The 22,289-nt window shown below is 40.5% G+C and overlaps 1 protein-coding gene and 1 long non-coding RNA gene across 2 annotated transcripts in view; one reads left to right on the top strand and one right to left on the bottom strand.

Annotated features, from left to right (window-relative positions):
• LOC103145286 (inactive phospholipase C-like protein 2) overlaps positions 1-20,533 on the bottom strand; it is a 28,243-nt gene extending 7,710 nt beyond the window's left edge. The window contains exon 1 of the mRNA XM_007562657.2: positions 20,224-20,533. Within this exon, the coding sequence (XP_007562719.1) occupies positions 20,224-20,487 (264 nt within the window). The 5' untranslated portion in view covers positions 20,488-20,533. The remainder of the gene's footprint in view (positions 1-20,223) is intronic.
• Positions 20,354-21,218, top strand: LOC107837402 (uncharacterized). The gene is made up of 2 exons (XR_001663422.1): positions 20,354-20,444; positions 20,533-21,218. It is a non-coding gene; the product is annotated as an uncharacterized LOC107837402 (long non-coding RNA).
• The last annotated feature ends 1,071 nt before the right edge of the window (positions 21,219-22,289 follow it).

The raw sequence follows: 22,289 nt of genomic DNA, 5'->3' as shown, positions 1-22,289 counted from the left end.
CAAATCAAAGTGCTAAGTAGAGTTAGTTTGAGACTGGATAAGCAGGGTAATGTAATTACATCGGGAGAGCAGGTAGGACAGGGTGTAGCAAAACACAGAACCGCTCTTTCACTGCAAAAATGTGGTTCACTAAGGCTTTTCGAAAGACCAAAATTTAAATAAAAAGGAACTAGAATCAGTTACATTCTGATTTGTATCACTTTTAGCGCTCCTACACATTCCCTTAAATGTTTTTTTTTTCCCCCTAAGTGGAACACCTGAAATTAGATGACATGTTTATATGCACTAAAAACTGTTGTTTTTCTGTCTTAGGTTAGTTAGGACTAGGAAATTTTTCATTTGCTAGATGCCAGCAAGTGATTTATCAAAAATATATATTTTAACCTCAATTCAGAAGCTGACAAATTTGCTAGAATGGTCCTTTTAAGCAATAATATTTTTAGATACCTCCCTTAACCTTCCCATAATTAATTTGGTGAAATTTTGGCCCATTCTTCCTGACAAGAACTCAGAGGCGATCACACAGACTGAAATCTGCCAGAAAATGTTTAAGTTTCATTGCAATCAAGTGAATTCTTTGCTACATTTTTGCTTTCCATGGATTCGGAGGGATGCAAAACATTGCAAGCGTTATGCCGACCCAGAAAAAGAAAAACAGTGACTTTTTTAATCTAAACATCTGGGTTACTCGACAAGTCGCCGGTTGACGATCTGACACGTCGCTCTACTTTTTGAGGAGGCGAACGAGACCAGCATAAATCAGCCTAATGCGTTCTCCTGTTTAGGGTAAACATCTGTGGACACTCGGCGGCACCCCCATCATCATCATAACTCTGGTTTCATTCAAATAGGGCTTCATATTCACCTCGAGAACACTTGTGCCTTTCATGTAAAAACAAAATAAAAGAGACATGAGAGAGATGTTAATATGAAAGAAACATGAGGGGATATGAAAGGCTACAAGAGACAACAGATAAAAAGAGGAGAGGGGTGGGTCAGAGCCGCTTTTCATCTGAAGGACGTGAATTAAGATGAGAAGGACGAGACTCTTCTCCCCCAAAAAAAACAGAGGGAACGGCAGCCCAGCAGCATCACTGATTCTCACACAGTTAATTGAACCTTTGCAAAGGAGAAGCGCTCCCAACATTTAGAGGGTTCAGTGTGACGACTGCACTCTAAATATATACCTGCCTGGGCCTTTAGGGTGTGATGGAGAGACAGACAGGCTGGAGCTGAGGATCCCCTCTCCCTCCTCCACCCGCCAATTTAATTGTGGCGCGATGGAGAGGAGGAGGGATTCTGTCACTTTCCAACTCTCCGAACCCAAAACAAGCCTCGCATTAACACATTAGCAATGTGAAGCCACGACCCGTAAACGAGCCGATGGGTTTTCAGCTCGTTAAAAATCCTGCCAGAGTGCCTCAGCAGCACTTCTAATTTCTGCTCTAAAGTAAGGGGCAAAAACAAAAGTACAAGAGTAATTTAAAGAGAAGTGTGAAAAGCTAATCGGGGTGATGCTCTGCAAGTTAGCCCCACTTAATTTTAACAAGTTAGCCCCACTTAATTTTAAACAAGATAATAATCGGAGGGAAAACTCCCATTCGAATTAAAATCACAAACCTCTACATAGTTTTTACGGCTCCACCACCATTCAAATATTTTTTAATTTCCATTTTTTCATTTTTCAGTTCTGCATTGCTGGCAAGAGGGAGATTAAGGTCAGTTTTAATCCACGGCTCCTCTTCGCGTGCATTTTGAAGAACGCCACCTCTGTGGCTCCATTACCAAGCATTCACTACCCAGCAGAAAAACAGCACAAGTAATTCCATCTCCGGCGGTGTCCAACCATCTGACAAGTGGGTTACACACTGTCCTGCATTAATAAGTAATGGGATGAAAATCCTGCAGAGGTAAAGGATACGATTTCTAAACAAGCTGCCAAGATGTGAGCCGGCTTTGGGTATCAGTGTGCATCAACGCTACAAGAAGACGCCGTTTCCAAACCGCAATAATGTTCCATCATGCCGTTCTGCTTCAGGTCGAATCGATTACACGTTTCAGAATACAACTGTACGGAGCATAGGGGGGATCCATTTCAGCCCCACCCCCACCTGTTGCCAGCTGGCTAAAAGAAAGCTTCTGCACCTTTGCCTTGCTTTATTGTAAAGTCAAATTTGGCAGCTTGGAAATATTACATGGAGTAAAAATCATGGAGTTTGATGGATGTCAGGCAATTAGATCATTTAAATTCATTGGACTTAAAACAGATCCAGTTTACATGCATAAATGTGGTCAAACTAATCAGATTTAACCAATTTGATTTAGGTGTGATAAAATGCTATCTCGTTTAGCCTAAAGATCCAACAAAGCACTGCCTGTACGCCACATTAAGGTAACACTACTTTCACTCTACAAGATGGGAGCAGCATGTCTGATTCACACCCTTTTGCAAAACTAAATTAATTAATTAACCAGGTAATATGAACAGGCTGTACTATAAAGAGTATTGAATATCCTGTGCAATAAGCACTTAAAGACATGTGACAAAATTAGTGAGTGCCTATTCTAAAATTAGTTTTTCAGATCAAGAATAACTGAACTATCCTTTTCTAAACTTTTTGTTAACTGTGTGTATTATTGTGTAATACCGTATTTTTGACGCAGGGTATATGTCCTGCTGACCCCATGTCTGCTGCACTTGGCAGTCAGGATTCAGGTATCAGACACGGCCCTTATGGTAACCTCAGTTGAAACTACAACTTTAAAAAAAAAAAAAAAAAAAAAACATCCTGAAAGTGAGAAAGCTCAAACGCACGACACCGTCTCTTGGTCTGAATAAATAACCCTCACTAGATGAGATTAAAGGTCAACCATTCCCCAGCAAGCAGTTTGAACAGAGTGAAATCATTTTTATTTTCCCACTTCAACGCGAAAGCAGAAGTTATAACAACAACAACAAAAAAACAAAACAACCAAGATCATTCTCCATTCACAGACATAACTCAGGTTTCATTCCCGCCCATTCTTTGTACGAGACGTCTGCATCACAGACGCTGTGTGTTTTCTCACACATGGCAAGACAAGCCTTCAAAACCGCTAGTGTGCTTCAAAACAGGAAGCAGCTCATCAGCCAGTCACACAGAGCTTCCTGTAACGCCACCGAGACCAGAGATGAGCGACAGCAGACGGGAGAGAAAGAGTATTAAAGAAAAAAAAAAAACTGTCATGCGAAACCCACTTTACTCTCAAATCTAGATATGGGTTTGGTTATTTATAGGTTTCACACTGAGCCCTGGCATGTGATGCAGAGCAAGTTCATAGCAACGGTTCCAAAAGCTCTTTTGTAAATTTTCAACACATGGATGTTGAACATATTCCATTTCTACCATTTATTGTTCAATATTTTTTCTCCTCGACAACATTTGATTTAGTAGTGAATATGATGCAAATGTACTTAGAAGGCATTTATTTAATTAAACACTTAACGAGTTCTTTGTTCATCCTGCATAATGACTGTTAATATCTTCATTTAAGTTCATTTTGTTCTCGGTGCTGCACATTTTAAAGCTGTGAATTTAATATAAATGTGAATAAAATCGTCGTGGCTTTAATAAACCCGCAGTAGAGCTGTACACAATATCATTCACAGCTGGTACAGTTGTCCTATTAAATTTTAAAGTAAAATTAAAATTTTTGTTTATTGTCAGATAATTGTACATATGTATGTCTTTTTGGGTGTTTGTTACCTTTCTTATTTTGTTAGACGTTGCGTTTCTACTTATTTAAATTGCTAGCATATAGTATGCTAGCCACTATATGCTAGCATACTAGCTACTACATGCTAGTAAAATATGCTAGCAATATTTTACTAGCATATTTTACAAGCTGAATAGCACAGGACAACATTGTTCAAATTGTCTTTATTAAGTGCATTGCAAAGGAATGCAGCAGCATTTTCTCTGCTGCTAAAATGATTTATACTTGTAGGAAACATTAAAATCCAGGGTTTAACTTTTGCTGTTTTTTGCCGTTTGTATAAAACATAAATTGGGCTGATTCCTTCTAGGCCAAAAAAAAAAAATGTAATTACATTTTGAGATACTAAATGCTTCCTGTGTTGCATTTTTAATAAAAGCAACCTCCTTGTAGACACAGAGACAAATCAAAAGTTGCAACTGAAAGCTAATTTGAATAAAGTTATGACAAACCCCAAAGGAAGTGGCCCACCAAAAGACAAATGTTGAAGTGAGTCATAAGGTGGGACTGCCAGGAAAGCATTTCAAAGATTTTAGTTTTTCTACTGGTGTCGACTTTAGTCTTCCAAATGTTGGATTTTATCACATTTACTCTCACTGACCAATTTATACATCTGTTGAACCGATTCCTATCATTACAATCAACCCAGCGACTCGAGGACATTGGGCAACGTGGCGTGATGGAAACGACTTGCTGGTTGCGTTCATGCACGACTATCTCTCAGGTGTAGACAGAATGTCCCAGAAAACAGAAACTACCCAGCGGGGAGCAGTTGTGAGGACCAGAAATGCTTTGTAAATGTCAAAGGTCAAAGGAGGATGGGCATACGGGTGTAAGATAATAGAAAGGAAACAGCAGGGCAATTGGCCAGATCGTTACAAAAAAGTAATCCAGGATAGCATCTCTGCACAAAACAGCTCAGAAAACTTTCCGGCAACTTGTTGGATCCAACTCCTCGTGCGTCAATACAGCTAGGAAGAGAGAAGGGAGTTCAATAAAGTGGTTGATGAGCGTTTAAACAGAAAAAGATAGGAAACCTCAAAACGGAGGTAATCTGATGGCTGATTAATTTTAAAAAGCGCCCAGCAAATATCTGAAATTAGGTCGGAAAATACTAATACAGTCGTCGAACCGTAGTAGAGATGATGCCATCTGATAAGCACTCGCTCTCTGTGGGAGTTTCCTCCCACAGAAGCATCACTGTTAGTTCAATGGGTTACTCTAATCCGTCCTTGGGTACGAGCGTGTGTGAGTGGTTGGTTGCTCTGTGTGACTCTGTGTTGCCCTGTGATGTACCGGTCCAAGGTGTACCTCATCTCTCGCCTGATGGAGAAAGGTATACACGTATACACATTTTGCCATGGATGATAGTCAAACTCTAACACGGTGCAATATTTTAGCAACAGTGGGACTATTTATTTTTCTGTTAGAATAAAATCAATTCGATTGCGTTTGCTGAAATGTTCCTGTAAATGCAGTAACATTGTTTTACGTTTCATGCTCACCGGACATGGACATTAATGACCGTGCTATTCCCATTGCAGCATGAGACCGAGACACTGAACAGATGGACAAATGTCTAAATAAATGCAGTGCGTGAGAAATGGAAGAGAGACCGAGAGGCGCAGCTTATAGGATGCGGTCGTTACAAAGGAGAATGCGAGATTACAAACGCGTCACACAGAGAAAATTATGAGACATATACACAAAAGAGATTAGACTCCAGTTGGGAAAGTAAACTGCAGAGTATCTTTTGTGTGGAAAAAAAAATAAAAAAGGAGAAAAAAAAGATTCTCCCAATGCCTTCATTAGGCAGCCAACAGGCACGTAGAAGTTGCCTGACAAGGGCCTTTGTGTACAACATGCTTGTATCACTAATTACAGCTTCTCAGAGTCAGCAGAACCAAGATGTGGGTCATTAGTGGGTGGCATCTTTGATCCACTAATTAAGACAAAAAGAGAGGGAAGGACAGTTGCTAGGTGAGAGCGGAGAACATCGGCGGGGATGTGAGAACAGCTCCGCCTGTGGCCTGGTGCGAGTTGTTTGTTTGACAGAAGATAACTGATTATTAACAACGCTGTTTATTTAAAGAGGCACTCAGCCGAGAGCGCAGCACCACCGACGGGGCGGGGGGTTGATTTTCCTTTGTTAGGAATAAAAGAGTGCATGTGAAAGAACTTTTTCGAAGCGACGCGCCAACGTCGACAACAAACGCCACGGCAGAAACGTCTGCGGAGGATCATAATAAAACAGCTGAATTACACCAGACACTAAACAATAGGACAACCCTGAATCACGAGGAGCCAACTGCGGAGATGCTTAGCAACAGCAGCTAAGCTTTAGGTTATGTCACCAGTCAATCCTAATTGATTTACACTCGACGAGGGTTAATCTGGTGAAGAACAATCTTTTTTATTCACAGAGAAAATAATGGACAGAAAAAAACAACATCCTGCCACAACGGTCTTTCTTGGTCTTTACTTGTACTTGCATTTACCTTAAGAACTTGCATTTACCTTAAGAAGGGTGAATATACTTGGGGCTATAAAAACTTAGAAATACTGAATGTAGAAATTATGTAGCCAAGCTTTTCACCATTGTTTATGCAAATACAGAATTTTAAAAGCCCTACTCCAAGACAAAAAAGAGGACAAAGGGAAATAACAATAAAAGAGTAGCATACACAGATGATGACACATAGCCTGGTTCCACAGAGTTCATATGGACGTTAGGCGTAAGGCAGACAGTTTGGCGTTTTATTTTGAACGGAAGCGATCGTTCACCAGTATCGTCACTTTCTCCGGTTGAAGTCTCGGTTTAGAGCCAAACGATGTATTGCTGCGGGGAAACTCACTGCAGTCGGATTCACTGAGTTCGAGCGGTGTGACAGATGCTGTCCAGAAAAACGTTTTCAAAGCTCCACTAATGGTGTGTGATTAAACCTTCATGGTTAAAACAGAGATTGTTTATGTGGAGAAAAGTGAGGCTTGCACAACCGCTGCACAGCCACCCAATATCAAACAGGTCAAGGATTGACAAGCTCCAGGGTTTACGAGACGGCATCCTGCGTGGTTTAGACATTCCCTCTGCTTCGCAAACCTGAGTCAAATGAACATTTTGTTAAAATTGTTCTGAAAAAAACTTGAAGAGGTAATGATGCCATTGGTCAGAATAAGGCAATGTCTGCGAGTTGAGGCAGTCCCTTGAGGCTGTAATGCTGCTACAAATGTCAAAATTACACTGCATTGGCCAATAAAGATTTGACAAAATCCAGGTAAAAATCAGAGCAGAAGTTACAGAAATATAGTGTTTCAAATTTCAGATTTTATTATAAGTGTTCACTTTCTTTTGAAGCAAGCTACAGACAGATAATTTTCCATCACAGAGTACTTTTTAATCCCTCTGCACAGTGCCGGACTGTTGGGTTTCCAATGTACTGCTTTGAAACCACATCTGCCTTGACTTCCTCTTTCTCACTGGATAAACTGCCTTCACTTTTGAAGATGGTTTACGAACGCAAAGACTTTGATATATCACTGCTACGTCCCTAGGGATGTGTTGACATGTTTTATACTTTGTGCATGCAAAGGTCTCCAGGACAACAAATTTTAAAGTCTGCACCAGAGGGAGTTAGACTTTCCCTGGAGATCCGCCCTGAAACGGTGTTTTTTTGGCAGTATGAGGTTTGCGTTCGTTTGCATCCTTAAAGTATTTTGATTAATGAGCATCAAGAGAGAAAACCTCTTAAAATAGGAAGAGCAAAAGAAAAGCAAAAATCATTGACCGTTTACAGTTTGCTGAACCTTTCAGAAGAGACGGGAACCAAAAGTGAGTGCTTCACAGAAAGTGGCAAAAACACAAGCAGTTGGAGAAGTAATATGAAGGTACAAGTCTGTCATACTGTCATATCTTCACGGATAAGCAATATCATAAGAAGTTTCGTTCTTACATTTTTTAATACTTAAGCGTTTTATTAAAACCGTGCTGAAATGCAGCTGCAAGACAATTCAGTACTGGAATCTGGTCAAACCTTTAGAATAGTTTGCTCTGCTGGAAAGAACAGCAGACTGATCACATAAAGCCCAGCGCACAAGAAATGAAAAGGATTGACTCTGCCTGTTCACCTGCATCCTCTCTGATTTCCCCTTAAACTACTTTACAAAAACACACTGGTCTGCCCGCTCTCTTATTGCGTGCAACAGTCGGATTGAGCTACAGGATATTACACAAACTGGAATTGCACATCTTTTTCGGCAACAAATGCCAAGCTTGGGGTGGATTAACACAGCAGGAGGGCCATTTCTATCAAAGCTGACTTAATTGCACAGCAGTCACACCTTTACTTTACTGGGGAAAAGAGTTGTTCGAAAAGCAAAAGTAAACAGAAAATGTATATTAAAAAATTGCATTAGATTTCAGTTTAAAGCTTCAACAGTGTTATTCTTTGGTTTCTAAACAGTCTGTCATTAATATTGTTCCTGATGCTTAAAGTTTTTTTTTTTTAATGAGATACCAGAGAAAGTGTTAGAGAGTCTGCTCTTTTTATCTGTCTGTGCAGATCCCCTCCCTCACCTGTTGCTGCACGCTGTTCCTTAAGTGTGCAGTTTAGAGATATTCCCAGTTACTAAAAAAAGAAATAAAAATGTAATAACTGGAAATTAAACACCTATTACCTATGACTCTAAATAAGCTAAGGCCCTTTCACAAACACACTTGATAAGCTATGAGCAGCATGTCTGTAATGCAGGTGACTGCAGGATAACTGCTCGGGCAACTTATAATGACTAACTGCTATAACTAACATGTTGGCAAAACTATAAATTATATTTTTCTTCATTTTAAATGAAAGCAGTAGATTTTGTTGTGCAGCTTTATTTGCATTTTTTTTGTCATTGAAGATACCATGAGTATATCCTATGACATGAAAAAAATAAAAAATACATGTCAAGCTATGACTAACTACAACTTGTCACACTAGTTGCCGTTTGAACAGCAGGTCCTGGAGTTTCTGGTGATATGTACAAGAAGTCCTGAAAATACCACTTGGCGGGGGGGCATTTCAACCACATCTCCTAATAAGACACCTTGGATGATACACGATGTCCAGCCACTCCTCAGACGCCATAATACTGTCAAGTGGCAAAGTTACAGAGGACAGCCAGAGAGACATCTTGGGAGAAGGTATGAAAGCAGCCAGGGAGGAAGTGTTAATCACAACTACTACTTAACTACACCATGTCAAAGTCAACTTTTATTTATTTATTTTGTACTTAAAAGAGAAGATGTATTAAAGCTCTGCAATGCAAGAAGAATAAAATATTTGACTGGAGTAGTTAAGAAAAAGAAAAGGGGAAAAAAAACTGAGAATGTGCAAAAGGAGAAAAATAAAATAATAGAAATACTTAAAACGCTGCATTTAATTTTTAGATTTGGGAATATAGAAGCACTTTAAAGAAAAGTCTAAAGATTATGACCAGCTCTTATATGGATCTGTTCAGGGGATCAGACATAGAAGGTCCCCTTAAGTTTCTGACTGGATCTCAGAGCAGCTGGTTCTTTGATCCTTGTGTTCTTGTGAATGTACAGCCTTTCAGAAGAAAGAGTGTACTTCTTATATTTAGAAGATACTCTAAATATAACAGGTTGAAACCATTAAGAACCTTAAAAACCAGTTGGACATTTTTCTTTTTAGATCAAATCCTGTGCAGAAGGGGGTGCCAGTGGAGGGAATCCCGAACTGCAGTCATACGTTTCCGTTTTCTAGTTCCTGCTTTTGTAAAACCTGCAACTGATTAAGGCTTGACTGCCTTAAAATGACATAGAGAATTACAATAATCTAGGAGAGCTGAATAGAAGCATGGATCAATCTTTTAAAAGTCTTAAGAAAAGAAGGCTTTAGTTTAAAGAGTGGTAGCTGAAAAAAAAAACAGATTTGTTTTATGAATTTCAAGATGCAGTCAAATAATAACTCCAGATTCCTGACAGAAGACTGATTGTTAAACACAAAGGACTCCAGTATGAGACTGAAAAGAGTTGTTCTCCTAAATACCATAACCTAAGGTTTAGCTTTGCTGAGATGGAAGTTGGAGTTCATCCAAGCATTTAGATCAGCAAGACAGTTCAAAAACCAGCTTCAAAGAGTAACTTTTAAATTATTTTTAGAAGTGCATAGATAGATTTGAATGACAAACCATAGGTGCAACATATAAGGGAAATAACTGTGGCTCTACAATGGATCCTTGAGGAACTCTACAAGTTTGGGGTGCTGCGCCTGAGGAATAAGCATCTATCTGTACCGACAGGCTTCCTATTCCTTTAAACCACTGTAATGTGGTTCCATTAATGCCCACACAAAGCTCAAGCCTTGATAAAAGGATACAATGATACAGTATAAAACATGGCACTTAGTTCTAAAAGTGTCAAACAAGCAGGGCTTCCACAATTAACAGTTATAATAAGGTCATTAACAACCCTTTTCATTTGGAAAAAAAAAAAAAAAACAGAGCTTAGAAATAAGTAAAATCTTACAAGGCTGTCATACAATTGTTAAAGTTGGTGTTGGGATTTACACTTTTTTTTTTAAGCATAAACACCTGACACTTTTCGTGTGATTTAAGTGGGGCTGTTGCAGCAATAAGTAACTGAGTGAAACAAGCCACGCTCAAAATCATTTCCCATAATCTCGGTATCCCTCCAAAGCTGTCCATCCGTAATCTTAATGACTACAGGTCAACTACAGTCATGGCAGTTCTCATGAAACGCTTAGCGGATCAACACACATCATGGCTAAACATTAAAGTGTACAAAAAAAATTAAATAAAATCACCGAAGCTCTTCATACCGAGCCACCTCAAACTCCCAGAAGGCTTTGCTGCAGTGCTCCTCACAGTCATTAACTTTGTCTGAGGATCAAGACATGAATCAAAATAATAAGCCGGAGCCAAAAAGTTGACTCCGCCGCCTCACCTTTCTCAATTATTCTAACGCCGCGCCGCAACATCGACTGACCTGAAATGCTCCAATCACGTGCATGACGATGCCATAGAGTCACAGAGGAATACGAAGAATCAGGTTGTAGAGACTAAGGTCAGAGATCGACAGCTGGCTTCCAGGCAAACAATCTGATGAACTAATGACCTGTCAGCAGAGCGCTCTCTCAAACTTTAAATTTCCTGAAGTTCTGTGATCAGAGAACCTCTAGTGATTCATGAATAAGGATTGCTGGTAAAACAAACAAAAAAAAAAAAACTGCTAGAGTGGCCGGCTTCAAAACAAGAAATATTCAGATTAACAGCTGATAAACATCTCGACCTGTCTGATGCCTTTCCTGGAAGATCTCTCCAGCACTTCATGCGTTCAAAGGTAATGTTAAAGATTTAGCTCAGCAAACACATTTCCCCCCCCGACCCTCTGCAAGACGATCTAAGATGAAGGAATAGTTTGGGTTCTTTTGAAGAGTGGGCCCGTTATCAATAGTTAGCGTGTAGCCTGCAGTCGGCGTCTATCTGAATGACCTCAGTGAAGAAAAAAAACATTAGTTCTCTTTGGAGAGTTGACCCAACACAATGTCAGACAGAGGTCACTTTCAAAGAGGATTAGTGCAATCTTTTACACAACTGGAGTCTCGCAGGTCTCTCCCTTGTTCATATGAATATTTATTTTATAAATCTGACGGTATGTGCAGTCAAATATTTAAATATTTAGAGTCAAGTTGTTGTCCAAACAGGGTTAGCAAGGTCAGACAAGTTTAGCCCAACTTTATCCAGTGAAAAGCGATGCAACGTGGCACAAGCAGAGGAAGAAAAATGTCACCAAGACCTGCAGTATTGTTTTCACTTAGGGTTACTTTATTTCTCAAGGTAAAAAAAAAAGGGGGGGGATGCAATTATGTCCTGGTAAGAAATATCTTACTATGTATGAATCAAATGACCCAAAATGGTAGGAATACAGGCCTGCGCCACTTGGCGAGGTCCAAGCAACAAATGGAGGGAACAAATGAGGAGACCTTAATCTGGTGCAGGCAAGATAGTGACTGCTAACATCTAATGCTGGAAACCCCAGCTGCAAAGTTTTAAATTTATGGAAAGAAGAAAAAACAACAAAACAAACCTTACTTCCTATGCAACTAATCACAATATCATTCTGTGTAAGAGAAGAAAGTAGTAAAATAACAAAAAGATACCGGCTGACAATATCAGTTTTTGAACATGTACAAAATGTTACAAAAAAAAAAAAAGCATTATACTTCCCCAGTGTTATATTTTGTCAAATTAGTTTATTTATCTAGCTCTACACTTGCAGCACGTCCCATCTCAAGGCACCTCACTGAAGAAGTCATTTCGATCCAATCAGACATGCATTCCAACGCATCTCAATTGTCAGACAGTGCAGTTAAGTTTGGTTCATTATTCAAACTGGTTCAAAAGCTTTTTATCTAACGAACCCCAGCAGATTGCATTGAGTCATTGACCTGCGGTCTTCACTCTTAAGCTTGCATGTAGAGATGGTGGAGAAGAAGAAACCTCAAGCAGAACCTGGTTCAGTGTGAGTGGCCATCTGTCACGACTGACTTGGGGTTTAAAATGGGGCTATCATGAGATTGACCAACACAAAGTAGAGAATAATTCTAAAGAAAAAAAAAAAAAAAAAAGGTGTAATATACATTTGGATTCAGCCTCCCTAAGTGTATATACACCCTGTCAAATTACCTATTGTTGCAGTAACAGCTGGAAGTCATCTGGGGTCTGTCTCTTCCAGCTCTTGCACTTATAGAAACTGACACTGTTGCCCATTCTTCTTTGCAAAAATAGCACATGCTCAGTCAGACTGACAGAATAGGGTCCGTCAGTCTGAACATCTCATTTCAAATATGGGCACAGATCCTCAATTGGATTTAATTCTGGGCTTTGATTGAGGAAACTTTCATAAATTAATTAATATGACTTAACTTAGGTCGCATTATGTCCGAAAAACATGTAATTGCAAAACTGCTGGTGATATCACATGATGGGGGGCGGGGGGAATCTATTTTTTTTCAGTTCTTTTATTTCAACATTAATTGTCCTCACCACTCTCATCTGAAATATAACAAAAATAATGTAATGTGTGATTCTGACATTACACACACACCAACAAAGGCAAATATCACTAATTCATCCTGAGGTGGTGTGTTCAGGGATAATCGGCAATGTTAATGCTCCACCACATGCAGCATTTTGAAAACAGTCCAAAACAATGAAAATGATGGTCTCATCGCAAGCTTCATTTCCTGTGTCCATTCTTTTGTCAGTGGTGATTTTCTTCTTTTCCGTAAAGGCCAGATCTGAGGAGGAATTAAATAATTCGTGTTCACTAATGTTCACCAATAAAACCGCCCGAGTTATTCAGAGGACACTAAATCCAATCATGTTCTACTCCGCGTCACACCGTCACAGATGTTCTGCACGTGTTTGTGCAAAAAAATTATAACGTGTGAACAGGTTCGAGAGGCGCGAAAGCCTACACAGTGGCAGCGGAGCGGGTAGATTCTAGAACTTCAAATGAGCTCATCTAAATGAGTGAGTGACACATGCACTCAGCCTTCAGATAAAGGTAGAAGAGGAAGCGGTGTGGTCAGGTCAGTCTGCTCGGGGTACGGCAATTATGAGCTACAGAAACTGCGGCGAGCGCGTAGTCTCAACTGCTGTCTGCGACGATAAGGCCCGGCCCTCGCGGTGAGCAGAGCAGCAGATGCTCTTTAACGCTCCGACCCTTTGATGCCCCATGTGGACACGTACGCACGATCGCTAACACATGCAACAATGCAGTGAAGCAAGTAAAACAAACAAAACAAAAATCAAAGGGTTGGTTTCAAAAGGTCATCTTCTAAAGGGAGCTAACCACAGTTTTTGCTGATGAGCGTCACGGATGCATTGGCGGACATCAAGAACAGACAGTCAAAGTGGTGATCAAAGCGCCAAGAGAGATTTGACTTTTGCAGAGAACAGAACAGGAGATAACCATGTACAGACTGCATAATCAGAGATGTTTATGAATATAAAAAGTGCCTAATATGAGTAAAGTACACCTGTCTTTGGCAATTCAACTTAGCTATAATTACATTGTATAAACCATTTAGATCTGTGGTATTAGACAGAATGTACTTTCTCCTCTTAGAAAATAAATAACTCTTGTTATGAGTTGCAGCATTAAGTCCCTCTGATGTCTACAGAGAGTAAAAGAACATCTGGGAAGAGGTCCCAGTAAGTTCTAATTCAATAAAACAAATTATATAGTTAAAAATCTTCCACGGAGCCAAAAAAGAAATGGACCCCCAGGTCCTTGGCGCTGTTGTGTTTCTGAGGAAGTGACTGTGGTGATTCACATCCTGTAGAGCTGCCCTGAAGTCACTTTTTGTTTCCCCACACATCTGAATTTTGGAATTCATTTTAAAGATCGCAATCATAGACGATTCGGATTTTATACAAACACAAATGATTGGCATTTAAAGAGCAAAAAAAGTACCAAAAGGAGATAAAGATGCTTTTAAAACCATGCTTTTAAATAAGGTTGTGACACAAAATGTTATGATATGAAGATACCATGATACTTTGTGAAAGAGAACTGATGAGTGAAGCATCAGGTGGCGGACGGCATCGCTTTTTGTTTGATAATTTTCGCAACTTAAGCCAGCTCAAAACAAAAAGATTCATAGATTTTCTTCTGATGAACTATGCCCATCTTTCCATGTCAAGTTTGTTATTGGACCCTGCAAGAGAATGATGGGTAAAAATTTGGATTTACATAGCTAGTTAGCTTCCGCTACCTCTGAGAAGTACATATCTAGTTCTACAGAACTAGATAAAAAAATAAGCTAACACTTTATTTGACGGGGTGTGCATAAGACTGACACGCCACTGCCATAAACGTGACATAACACCTGTCATGAACATGAAAGAGTCTTTGTGAATATTTACAACTGCTGACATGAAGTGTCATTTGGTAAATTATGACAATTTTAATGCAAAGTTGCATTGAAACATGTATGAAAAGTCCATTAAAAGTGTCAAGTTTGCATTATTTGAGTAAATAATGACACTTTTAATACAACATTGCATTAAAACTTGTATAAAAAGCCCATTAAAAATGTCAACTTTTCATTACAAGTGTCATTATTTACCAAATGACACTTCATATGACAACAGTCGTACACATTCATGAAGACTTCTTCGTTTTCACGACAGGTCCACAGATTTCAAACTGTGGAGATTCCCAGTGTTGTTCAAAATCTGCAAGTGCAACTATTGTAAGCTCAAGCTAATGTTATAAGCTTCATAAGGGAACAAGAGTGCTTTAACCCTAAAATCCGGCATACATTTGAGGCTCTGTTATTGAAGAAAGCAGCTCTTCAGTTGCTTTGTGTCGACTAGAGGTGACAAATCAAGCAGGTGAAATCACTGGGATTGGAAAGCAGCACAAGATCAAAAGACAATGACTGTTTGACGTTTTTCTGTTTTAAACGTTAAAGCACACCTGTGCCAAGTTAAGCCTCATCAGTTGTATTTCCTCCTAAAAAAAAACTACCCTTGGCTGAAGTCCAGGGATCCGTTCGGTCTTGTCAAACAGATGAACAAGCCGTTCAGTTAGTATGAAATGGAGGTAAATGAAGCATGGCGCCACAGTTGCAGTGTTGTTTTGGGTTTAGATTTCCCAGGGCAGCTGATCACACGCGGCAACGTAGAATCACTACAATGCACAATAAAGCTGGAAGGGCGTCTCGCTTCAAAATAACCTCGTCATTAGTGGGACTGAGAAGCCCCCATTTTTATTGCAGACCTTTCATAAAACATACTGATTTAAGAAAAGGATGTCCAAGTCTAAGCTTCGAGTGTTTCAGAAAGACACTTAAGATGCCAACAACACTATGAACTTACTGAAGAAACCCCCACCATTTTCACATCCTTTTTGTTGCTACATTTTGGACACTCGGTAGAGAAGAAGAGAATGTGGTAAACAAGATGTAAACAATTTGAAAGAAGTGTAAGAAGAATACTACGAGTGGCTAACCATTTTCACAATATTAGCTTAGTGGTGCCAAAGTTCAGTCCTTAGGCTCTCTTGGATCTTCTAGATGCACCCTGTGTCAACACATCTGGATCAAATGGCTAAAGTCCCTCACCAGCACGTCATTCACCTCTCCAGTGGCCTTGTATTGAACCACTTTTTTGATTCTGCCTTGTTAGTGAAGGAATCGCAGCTAGAAGTTGGAGGATAGCAGCTCTCAGGGGCTGGAGTTGCCTCGGGCACACCTGGCTTAGCTTGATTTTGTTTGCATCTTTTAGTGCACAACTATTACAGAAAACAGCCTCCCAGATCTTAAGTCTTACCTCCAATAAATTAGAATTACTAATAATCCTGAAGCAAATCTCCCAGGTTCATGTGGGGAAAACGGCACATTTATGCGAGCACCCCAAAGGCCAAACTTGAGCAATTCGCTGCACCACTTCACTTCACTACAGTGTTTACTTAAAGAAACGTCCTGAAGGTTTATGGCAACAAAAAAATGCTAGTTTTATTAAAATGTTTAATTTAGATAAACAGGGGGGAGAGGGGGAACTATATCAATAACAGCAGCATTTCCTCTTCGCTGCAGGACAATAAGCAGGGAGCCTGACTCCCTCCCCGTCTCTTACTCACTCCAGTTAAAACAGTTTAAGGCAGGGCTTGAAATGAAACCGCTATCATCCCCAGGATTTGTGCTGACACCTTGCCTTCAGTGAATGCTTCCCCCTTCAGGCTGGAGAACAGGCACAGACGCAAAATGCTTCTTCACCATCAGACATGCATATACAATACAGGCCACACATATGGCACCCCAGATTTATATATATTAAAAAACATGTTAAAAGTAGATTATTGCAGTGGCAAAATCTCACACTAAAGAATTTAGAAGTGAATCATCATCAGCAACCCTGCAGTTAATAATTTGTACAGCTGGACGGTACTCGGTTTGCTCCAGTAATTTATGTTGTTGGACCGTTCAGAAGGAAATATCTTTGAAGACCATCCCAGGTTCTCCCTTATCCTCACTCTCCCTCTTCAACTCCTCACACTTTAATTGAATTTAGACCGAGAGATCCAGAAGGCCATACAGGCTGATTTAGTTTCCGATTAAAAGATTTGTGTTGACTGTTGACCCAACCATATGCGTCTGATTATTCCGCTGCCGAAGCCTATAAAATATCCAAGCACTTCAAAAGTGTCATGAATCCAAGTACTCTGACAAGCCTCCCATGGCCTCTGGAAGAAAAACTATCCATCGGCATCACAGATATCCCACAGCGCTCGGACGGCATGAGGTGTTTTTCCACGCACTCGTCTTTTCTTTCGCCCCAAATCCACGCTGGAGTTCTTGTCGCCGAAAATCTTAATTGAAGTCTCATCAGAACAAAGCACACAGTTCCAGTTAAGATCTCAGAGTTTTGCAAACTCTACGAATTTGCGTCTGATTTCCCAACAGAAAACTGCCCCCCACCCCTGTCATTGTTGAAGAAAAGAAAAATACAAGCTTTAAACTTGAGAGAGAAGTAGAGGCACCATCCGAGACTTCTGGAATGCCAATTTGCCGTTTTAAGTGGAAAGCACACAGAGACATTAAACGGAAAGCCTGTTGGTGTCTCTTGGCAGGACAAATGAGAATTTATTTTTTTTTATTCCCCCTTCTGATAATTTATTACAAGAAAGGTCAGAACAAATGGGTATCTTTATTAGGAAGAGAGGTGAACGACTGATATCTACATCTCAGATGAACTTGAAACGTACTTAACCTAAGTGGCTGTCTTTTTCTGCATCTCCTCCACGCAAATGAAGGAGACAGAAACCTCCCCTCCCCAAAAGGAAAATTAGAGGACAGGGCGCGATACAGACTAATGAAATACTCTCATTAACTTTGCCAACAGGACCAGGAAGACACAAGCGCACACAGCGGAAACAAAGCCTGAAGTCCTGTGAAAAACCCATTCTGGAATGTCACATTTCCTGTTCATCAACCCAACATACCACCCCGCAGTAAAGCATTGAAGAATCTTGACTGTGACCTTAAGAGTATTGCAGCAAAGCAGACACCCATGCTATTATGTGGACAAACTGGATTAATAACGTCTAACATTATGAGGATGAGCTACAATCATGAAAATCTGCATGTTCTGACATGTTTGGGGTTATCGTAGCATCACGCAAACCATTGATCTGATTTGGTTAATGACGTCTGAGTCGTGACAAAAAAGCCTTGGATAGATTTAGGTCTGGAGTTTGACTAGACCACCTTGGAAACCCATACATTTCATGCAAATCATTCCACAGCAGCTCTACGTGTATCCTTAAGTGTCGGTTTCCTGCTGGAAGGTGAACCCCCTGCTCCAGTCGAATCATTTTTGCCAAACACGTCCACCGAACCCATATTTGCCAAGCGACACAAAAAAGAAGACGGCAAAGTAGGCGCCACGTTTTGATCGGCCCCGTTCTTTGTGAGTCACCACACAGTGGTACTCTAAAGTCGTTGAAACATCAGACGGGACACCGCGTATCAGACTCCTCACCGGGAGTTGCTTAACACCACTCTCGGCGCCGTGTGAGGCTCCAGAAACTTCAGTCCATTTCAGACTGTTCGTGTTAGGAGCCGGCTGCAGCAGAGGAGCGTCTACGAGAGCAGGCCTGTGTGTGGGCAAAGAGGTGAGAAACATTTGTCTGATTTTATGTGCATGCATGTGTATGCGCTCCAGGGAAAGTGATTTGTCACCACCAACTGCTCATGGCTTAATAGCAATATTGCAACACAAACTGTACGAGGAAATTGGCCAACGGGTCCCGCTTCCTGTCTTGCTGAGTCAGAGCCAATCACTCAGGCACACACACACACTCGCATATATCCACACAGAGTAAGAGAGAGGGAGAGATGATGGCATGTTCAAATAATCATGTCTTTGCAGGCAGCAGCCCTTCAGACGGGCTACAGCTGGAGATCCATAAGACCTCCCACATGCCCCCTGGGGGACCAAAACAGTAAAAGGCAAAGTCAGGGAATGAGGTATCGATTAGTGGATATTGATATTGATATGGCAATACGTTAAAGGTTAATATCATTCAAAAGCAACGGTGCGCGAAGAATGTGGATATTTATGTTTAAATAAAGTTCACTGTTTAACTGTGAACTGAAGAGGGCAGAAAAGAAATGTAATTTCTCACTTCAATCAAAATGGACTGTGGATGACTTCACTTTTCAGTTCAGCAAGGTCAGCCAAATCCGTGCTTATGAGCAGAAATACCTGCCGTCTATAATATATGCAAAAGCATTTATGCCCTTTAAACATTGTTAAACTTATTCACGTCACAACCAGAAACTTTGATGTCTTCTGTAGAATGTCTATGTGATAAACTAACAACACGTAGTAAGAAAGATACGCTGAAGAAAAATTATGCGCGGGTTTGTACGAAGCAGCCCCAGTCAACACTCTTTCAGAAATTGCAAGCTGTGGGTCATCTGGAGTTAAACTCTACCCATTTGTCTCTGCAAAAAATACATCAGTCTTCTGACAGAAGAGTAAAGACAAGCACCCCCACAGCATGATGCTGCCACCACTATGTTTTATATTTTACCACACAAAGTAAAGATCAAAAAGCTAAATCATGGTCTTATCAGACCAGAATACCTTTTAACACATTTGCAGTGTCCACGGGTATGGTTTGTGGTGACTAGCATAGTATTAATATGGTTTTATTTTTTTATTTTTTTATTACAAGTTATATTAAATACAAGGTGGACTCTATTTTCTATGTTTGCCCGTCACAAAATCATACTAAAATACACTCAAGTTAGTGGTTGTAATAAGACAAAATGTAAAAAAAAAAAAAAAAAAAAAAAAAAAAAAAAAAAAAAAAAAAAAAAAAAGTTTCACTTTTGCAAGGCATTGTGTAAACTACTTTGGAATCTTAAGTACGTTTAGCTTTTAAAATGACACATTTGGCTGTTTGAGAATATGATCATTCATCACTTTCCACATTTAGCGTCACATAGAATTTTGAGAATTTTCTCAAGAGCAGCCGGCACATGTGCAGAGATGGTGTGACTGATTATTCTGCTGGTTGACATGCAAAGAAAAAAAAAAAGCTGACGACAGGCCCGTTCACTGAATAAAAACAGTAGTGGTCGTATCTCGGGTTGGATGAAAGATGTGTGTAATGAAACGCATCTGTCTAATATTACTCAATGGGTTCTTCCAATCTAACTTTGTTTTTCATTTCGTGGTATTTTCCCATGAAGACAACCTTCCTGCATGGCTTCTGTTGAAGATGCATCTACAATAAATCCCGTATTTGGGTGGCATGTACGCCTGCCGGTTATTAGAATCTATTCGGGGATTGCTCTGTATTTTTCCATAAACATCTGTGCTTAAAAGAGCCGCTTCCTCCAAACCGAAGTGATGACCTACCTTGATCAGACTGCTGCGTCGAGGGATCGCCGATTTGAGAGCCGACTCCGAGCCCGGGTTCTCCCACGTCGGGGACTCGCAGCCGGATTCGTTCTGGACCCGTTTGACGGTGTCCGGCGCGCTGCAGCTTCCGTTTGACACGGGCTCTCCTCCCCGGTGCGCCTCCACGCTCATTCCGGCGCTGGCCCCACCGCACGCCGCTCTCCAGCCTGCAGCAACCGGTGGGCCGACGTCGTTCTTCTTATGTGACCCGAATTCAGACATGGAGACACTTTCTTTTAATTGTTTTCTTTATGTCGCTTCTCATAGGAGGTAACGGGGATCCCCAAGCAGCGGCTTCGCACACAGACGCAGGCGTGCCATCGTGTGAAGTGAACGAATCGGCGACAGTGTAGCACCAAAAGGACAGGAAACTTCTCTTTCTCTCTCTCTCTCTCTCTCTCTCTGCCCCCCCTGTCAGTCTGTTTCTCTCGCTCCTTCTCCCTCCCTCCCTCTCTTTCTCTCTAACTGAAAGGTGGGGGGAGGCGACCAAAGCTGGGGCGACAGCAACAGCTAAAAGCGACACACCTTCCAGTCCGTCACCATCAAACATTCCTCACATCTCCGTCACAGCTGGGCGTGCGCCTGCGTAAAGAGAATTTAAACAGCTCGGGGGCTCGATCTGCCTCTCTCTCTCTCTCTCTCTCTCTCCAGCTGGGCGTTAAAAACCCCTCAACGCTGTCTGGAGCAAGATGATGTCGACGACTTTTCCAATTCGCCTTTCTCCTCTGCTTCAATCAGGCTTCTTTGGATGGACTGCCTGAGGGCGAGAGAAAGCTCATCATCTGGGACAATGCCGATGTTGCTTCATAGTTGCTTACGTGTTTTATTCGTACAAGTCATGTTTTTATTTGTCTATAAATAATAATAATAAAAAAAGCTACGTGTGCATCTAAAAAAAAAGTGGAATATCATGGAAAAGTTCTTTTATTGCCATCATTAAAAAAAAAAAAAAAGATAGATCTATCCAAAAGATATTATATAAAAAGACAATGGTTATTGCATAGATAGCTACCGGGAGAACTTCCCTTTGCACCAAGTTTTAAACACACCTCACCTCTTCCCACCAAAAAAAGAAATAATAATAATGAAAACGCTGTTTTAAGTTTTCATTAGGTTTGCACTGGAGCGTGCATGTGTTCCACGGGAAGAAAATCTTATTCATCCATCCATAGGACCTGGAGACTAAGCTGGTGTGGATATAATATTTCCTGTGCAGAAAATAAGGAAAGAAAAAGAATGAGAAATGACCTTTGCAGAGAATACATCTTCACCCACCGGTTGGCAGCATTGCTTGCCTGTTTTTTTTTTTTTTTGCTGACAATGAGAATAAACTCCTATAGCTCTTTGACCAAACTGTAAAACTATACCACTGAATTTACTTCACAATTGCGATGCGGTCCACTGTTTGGACATCATTATTAATCAATGGTCAGTGAGATAGCTTTTTTTCTTGAAATCTTTCAGCTGGACTTTCTAATTTGCACCGTATGAACACAAACAGACAGAATGTTAATGCCCTAATTTTGACTCTGCCAGACTGTGGGGCTCTGCAGAAGAAACACAATCTCTTATTTTGACAATCGTAACACTTGGACAAATTAGGCTCAACAACACCAGCGAGACGTTGTTTTTCAGGGCCATTACGGAATTTTGAAATACCGAATCTTAATTTGAAGAGAAGATATTCTCTCCTCATTTCATCATCAGGTTCACGTTTACATGAAATAACTGTAATAGGTTAGACTGTAGGCTTTTACTGCTCAGGGATAAAACTATAAAACTGAAGGAACATATCTGTAATGAAAACTGAACAAAGTAAGATTCTCTGGGGCTCCAGTCGGACTCCAGACTTCATCAGTTATATTTATACAACAGAGCTACAGATTTAGGCGGATAAAGGAGCATCTGCTAACTCTAGATGTTATAAAGGAGGAAGTAAGTGTTTGATCCTCCACTGGTTTAGTGAGTTTGTTCATACACAGAGAAAATAAAAGCATTCATTTGGTGGTTTCTTCAATCCCAAA

The sequence above is a fragment of the Poecilia formosa genome, unplaced genomic scaffold, assembly GCF_000485575.1.
Source record: "Poecilia formosa unplaced genomic scaffold, Poecilia_formosa-5.1.2 Scaffold139, whole genome shotgun sequence".
Taxonomy (NCBI): Eukaryota; Metazoa; Chordata; class Actinopteri; order Cyprinodontiformes; family Poeciliidae; genus Poecilia; species Poecilia formosa.
Note: the sequence above shows the minus strand (reverse complement) of the source record. Positions and strands in the feature narration are given on the sequence as shown.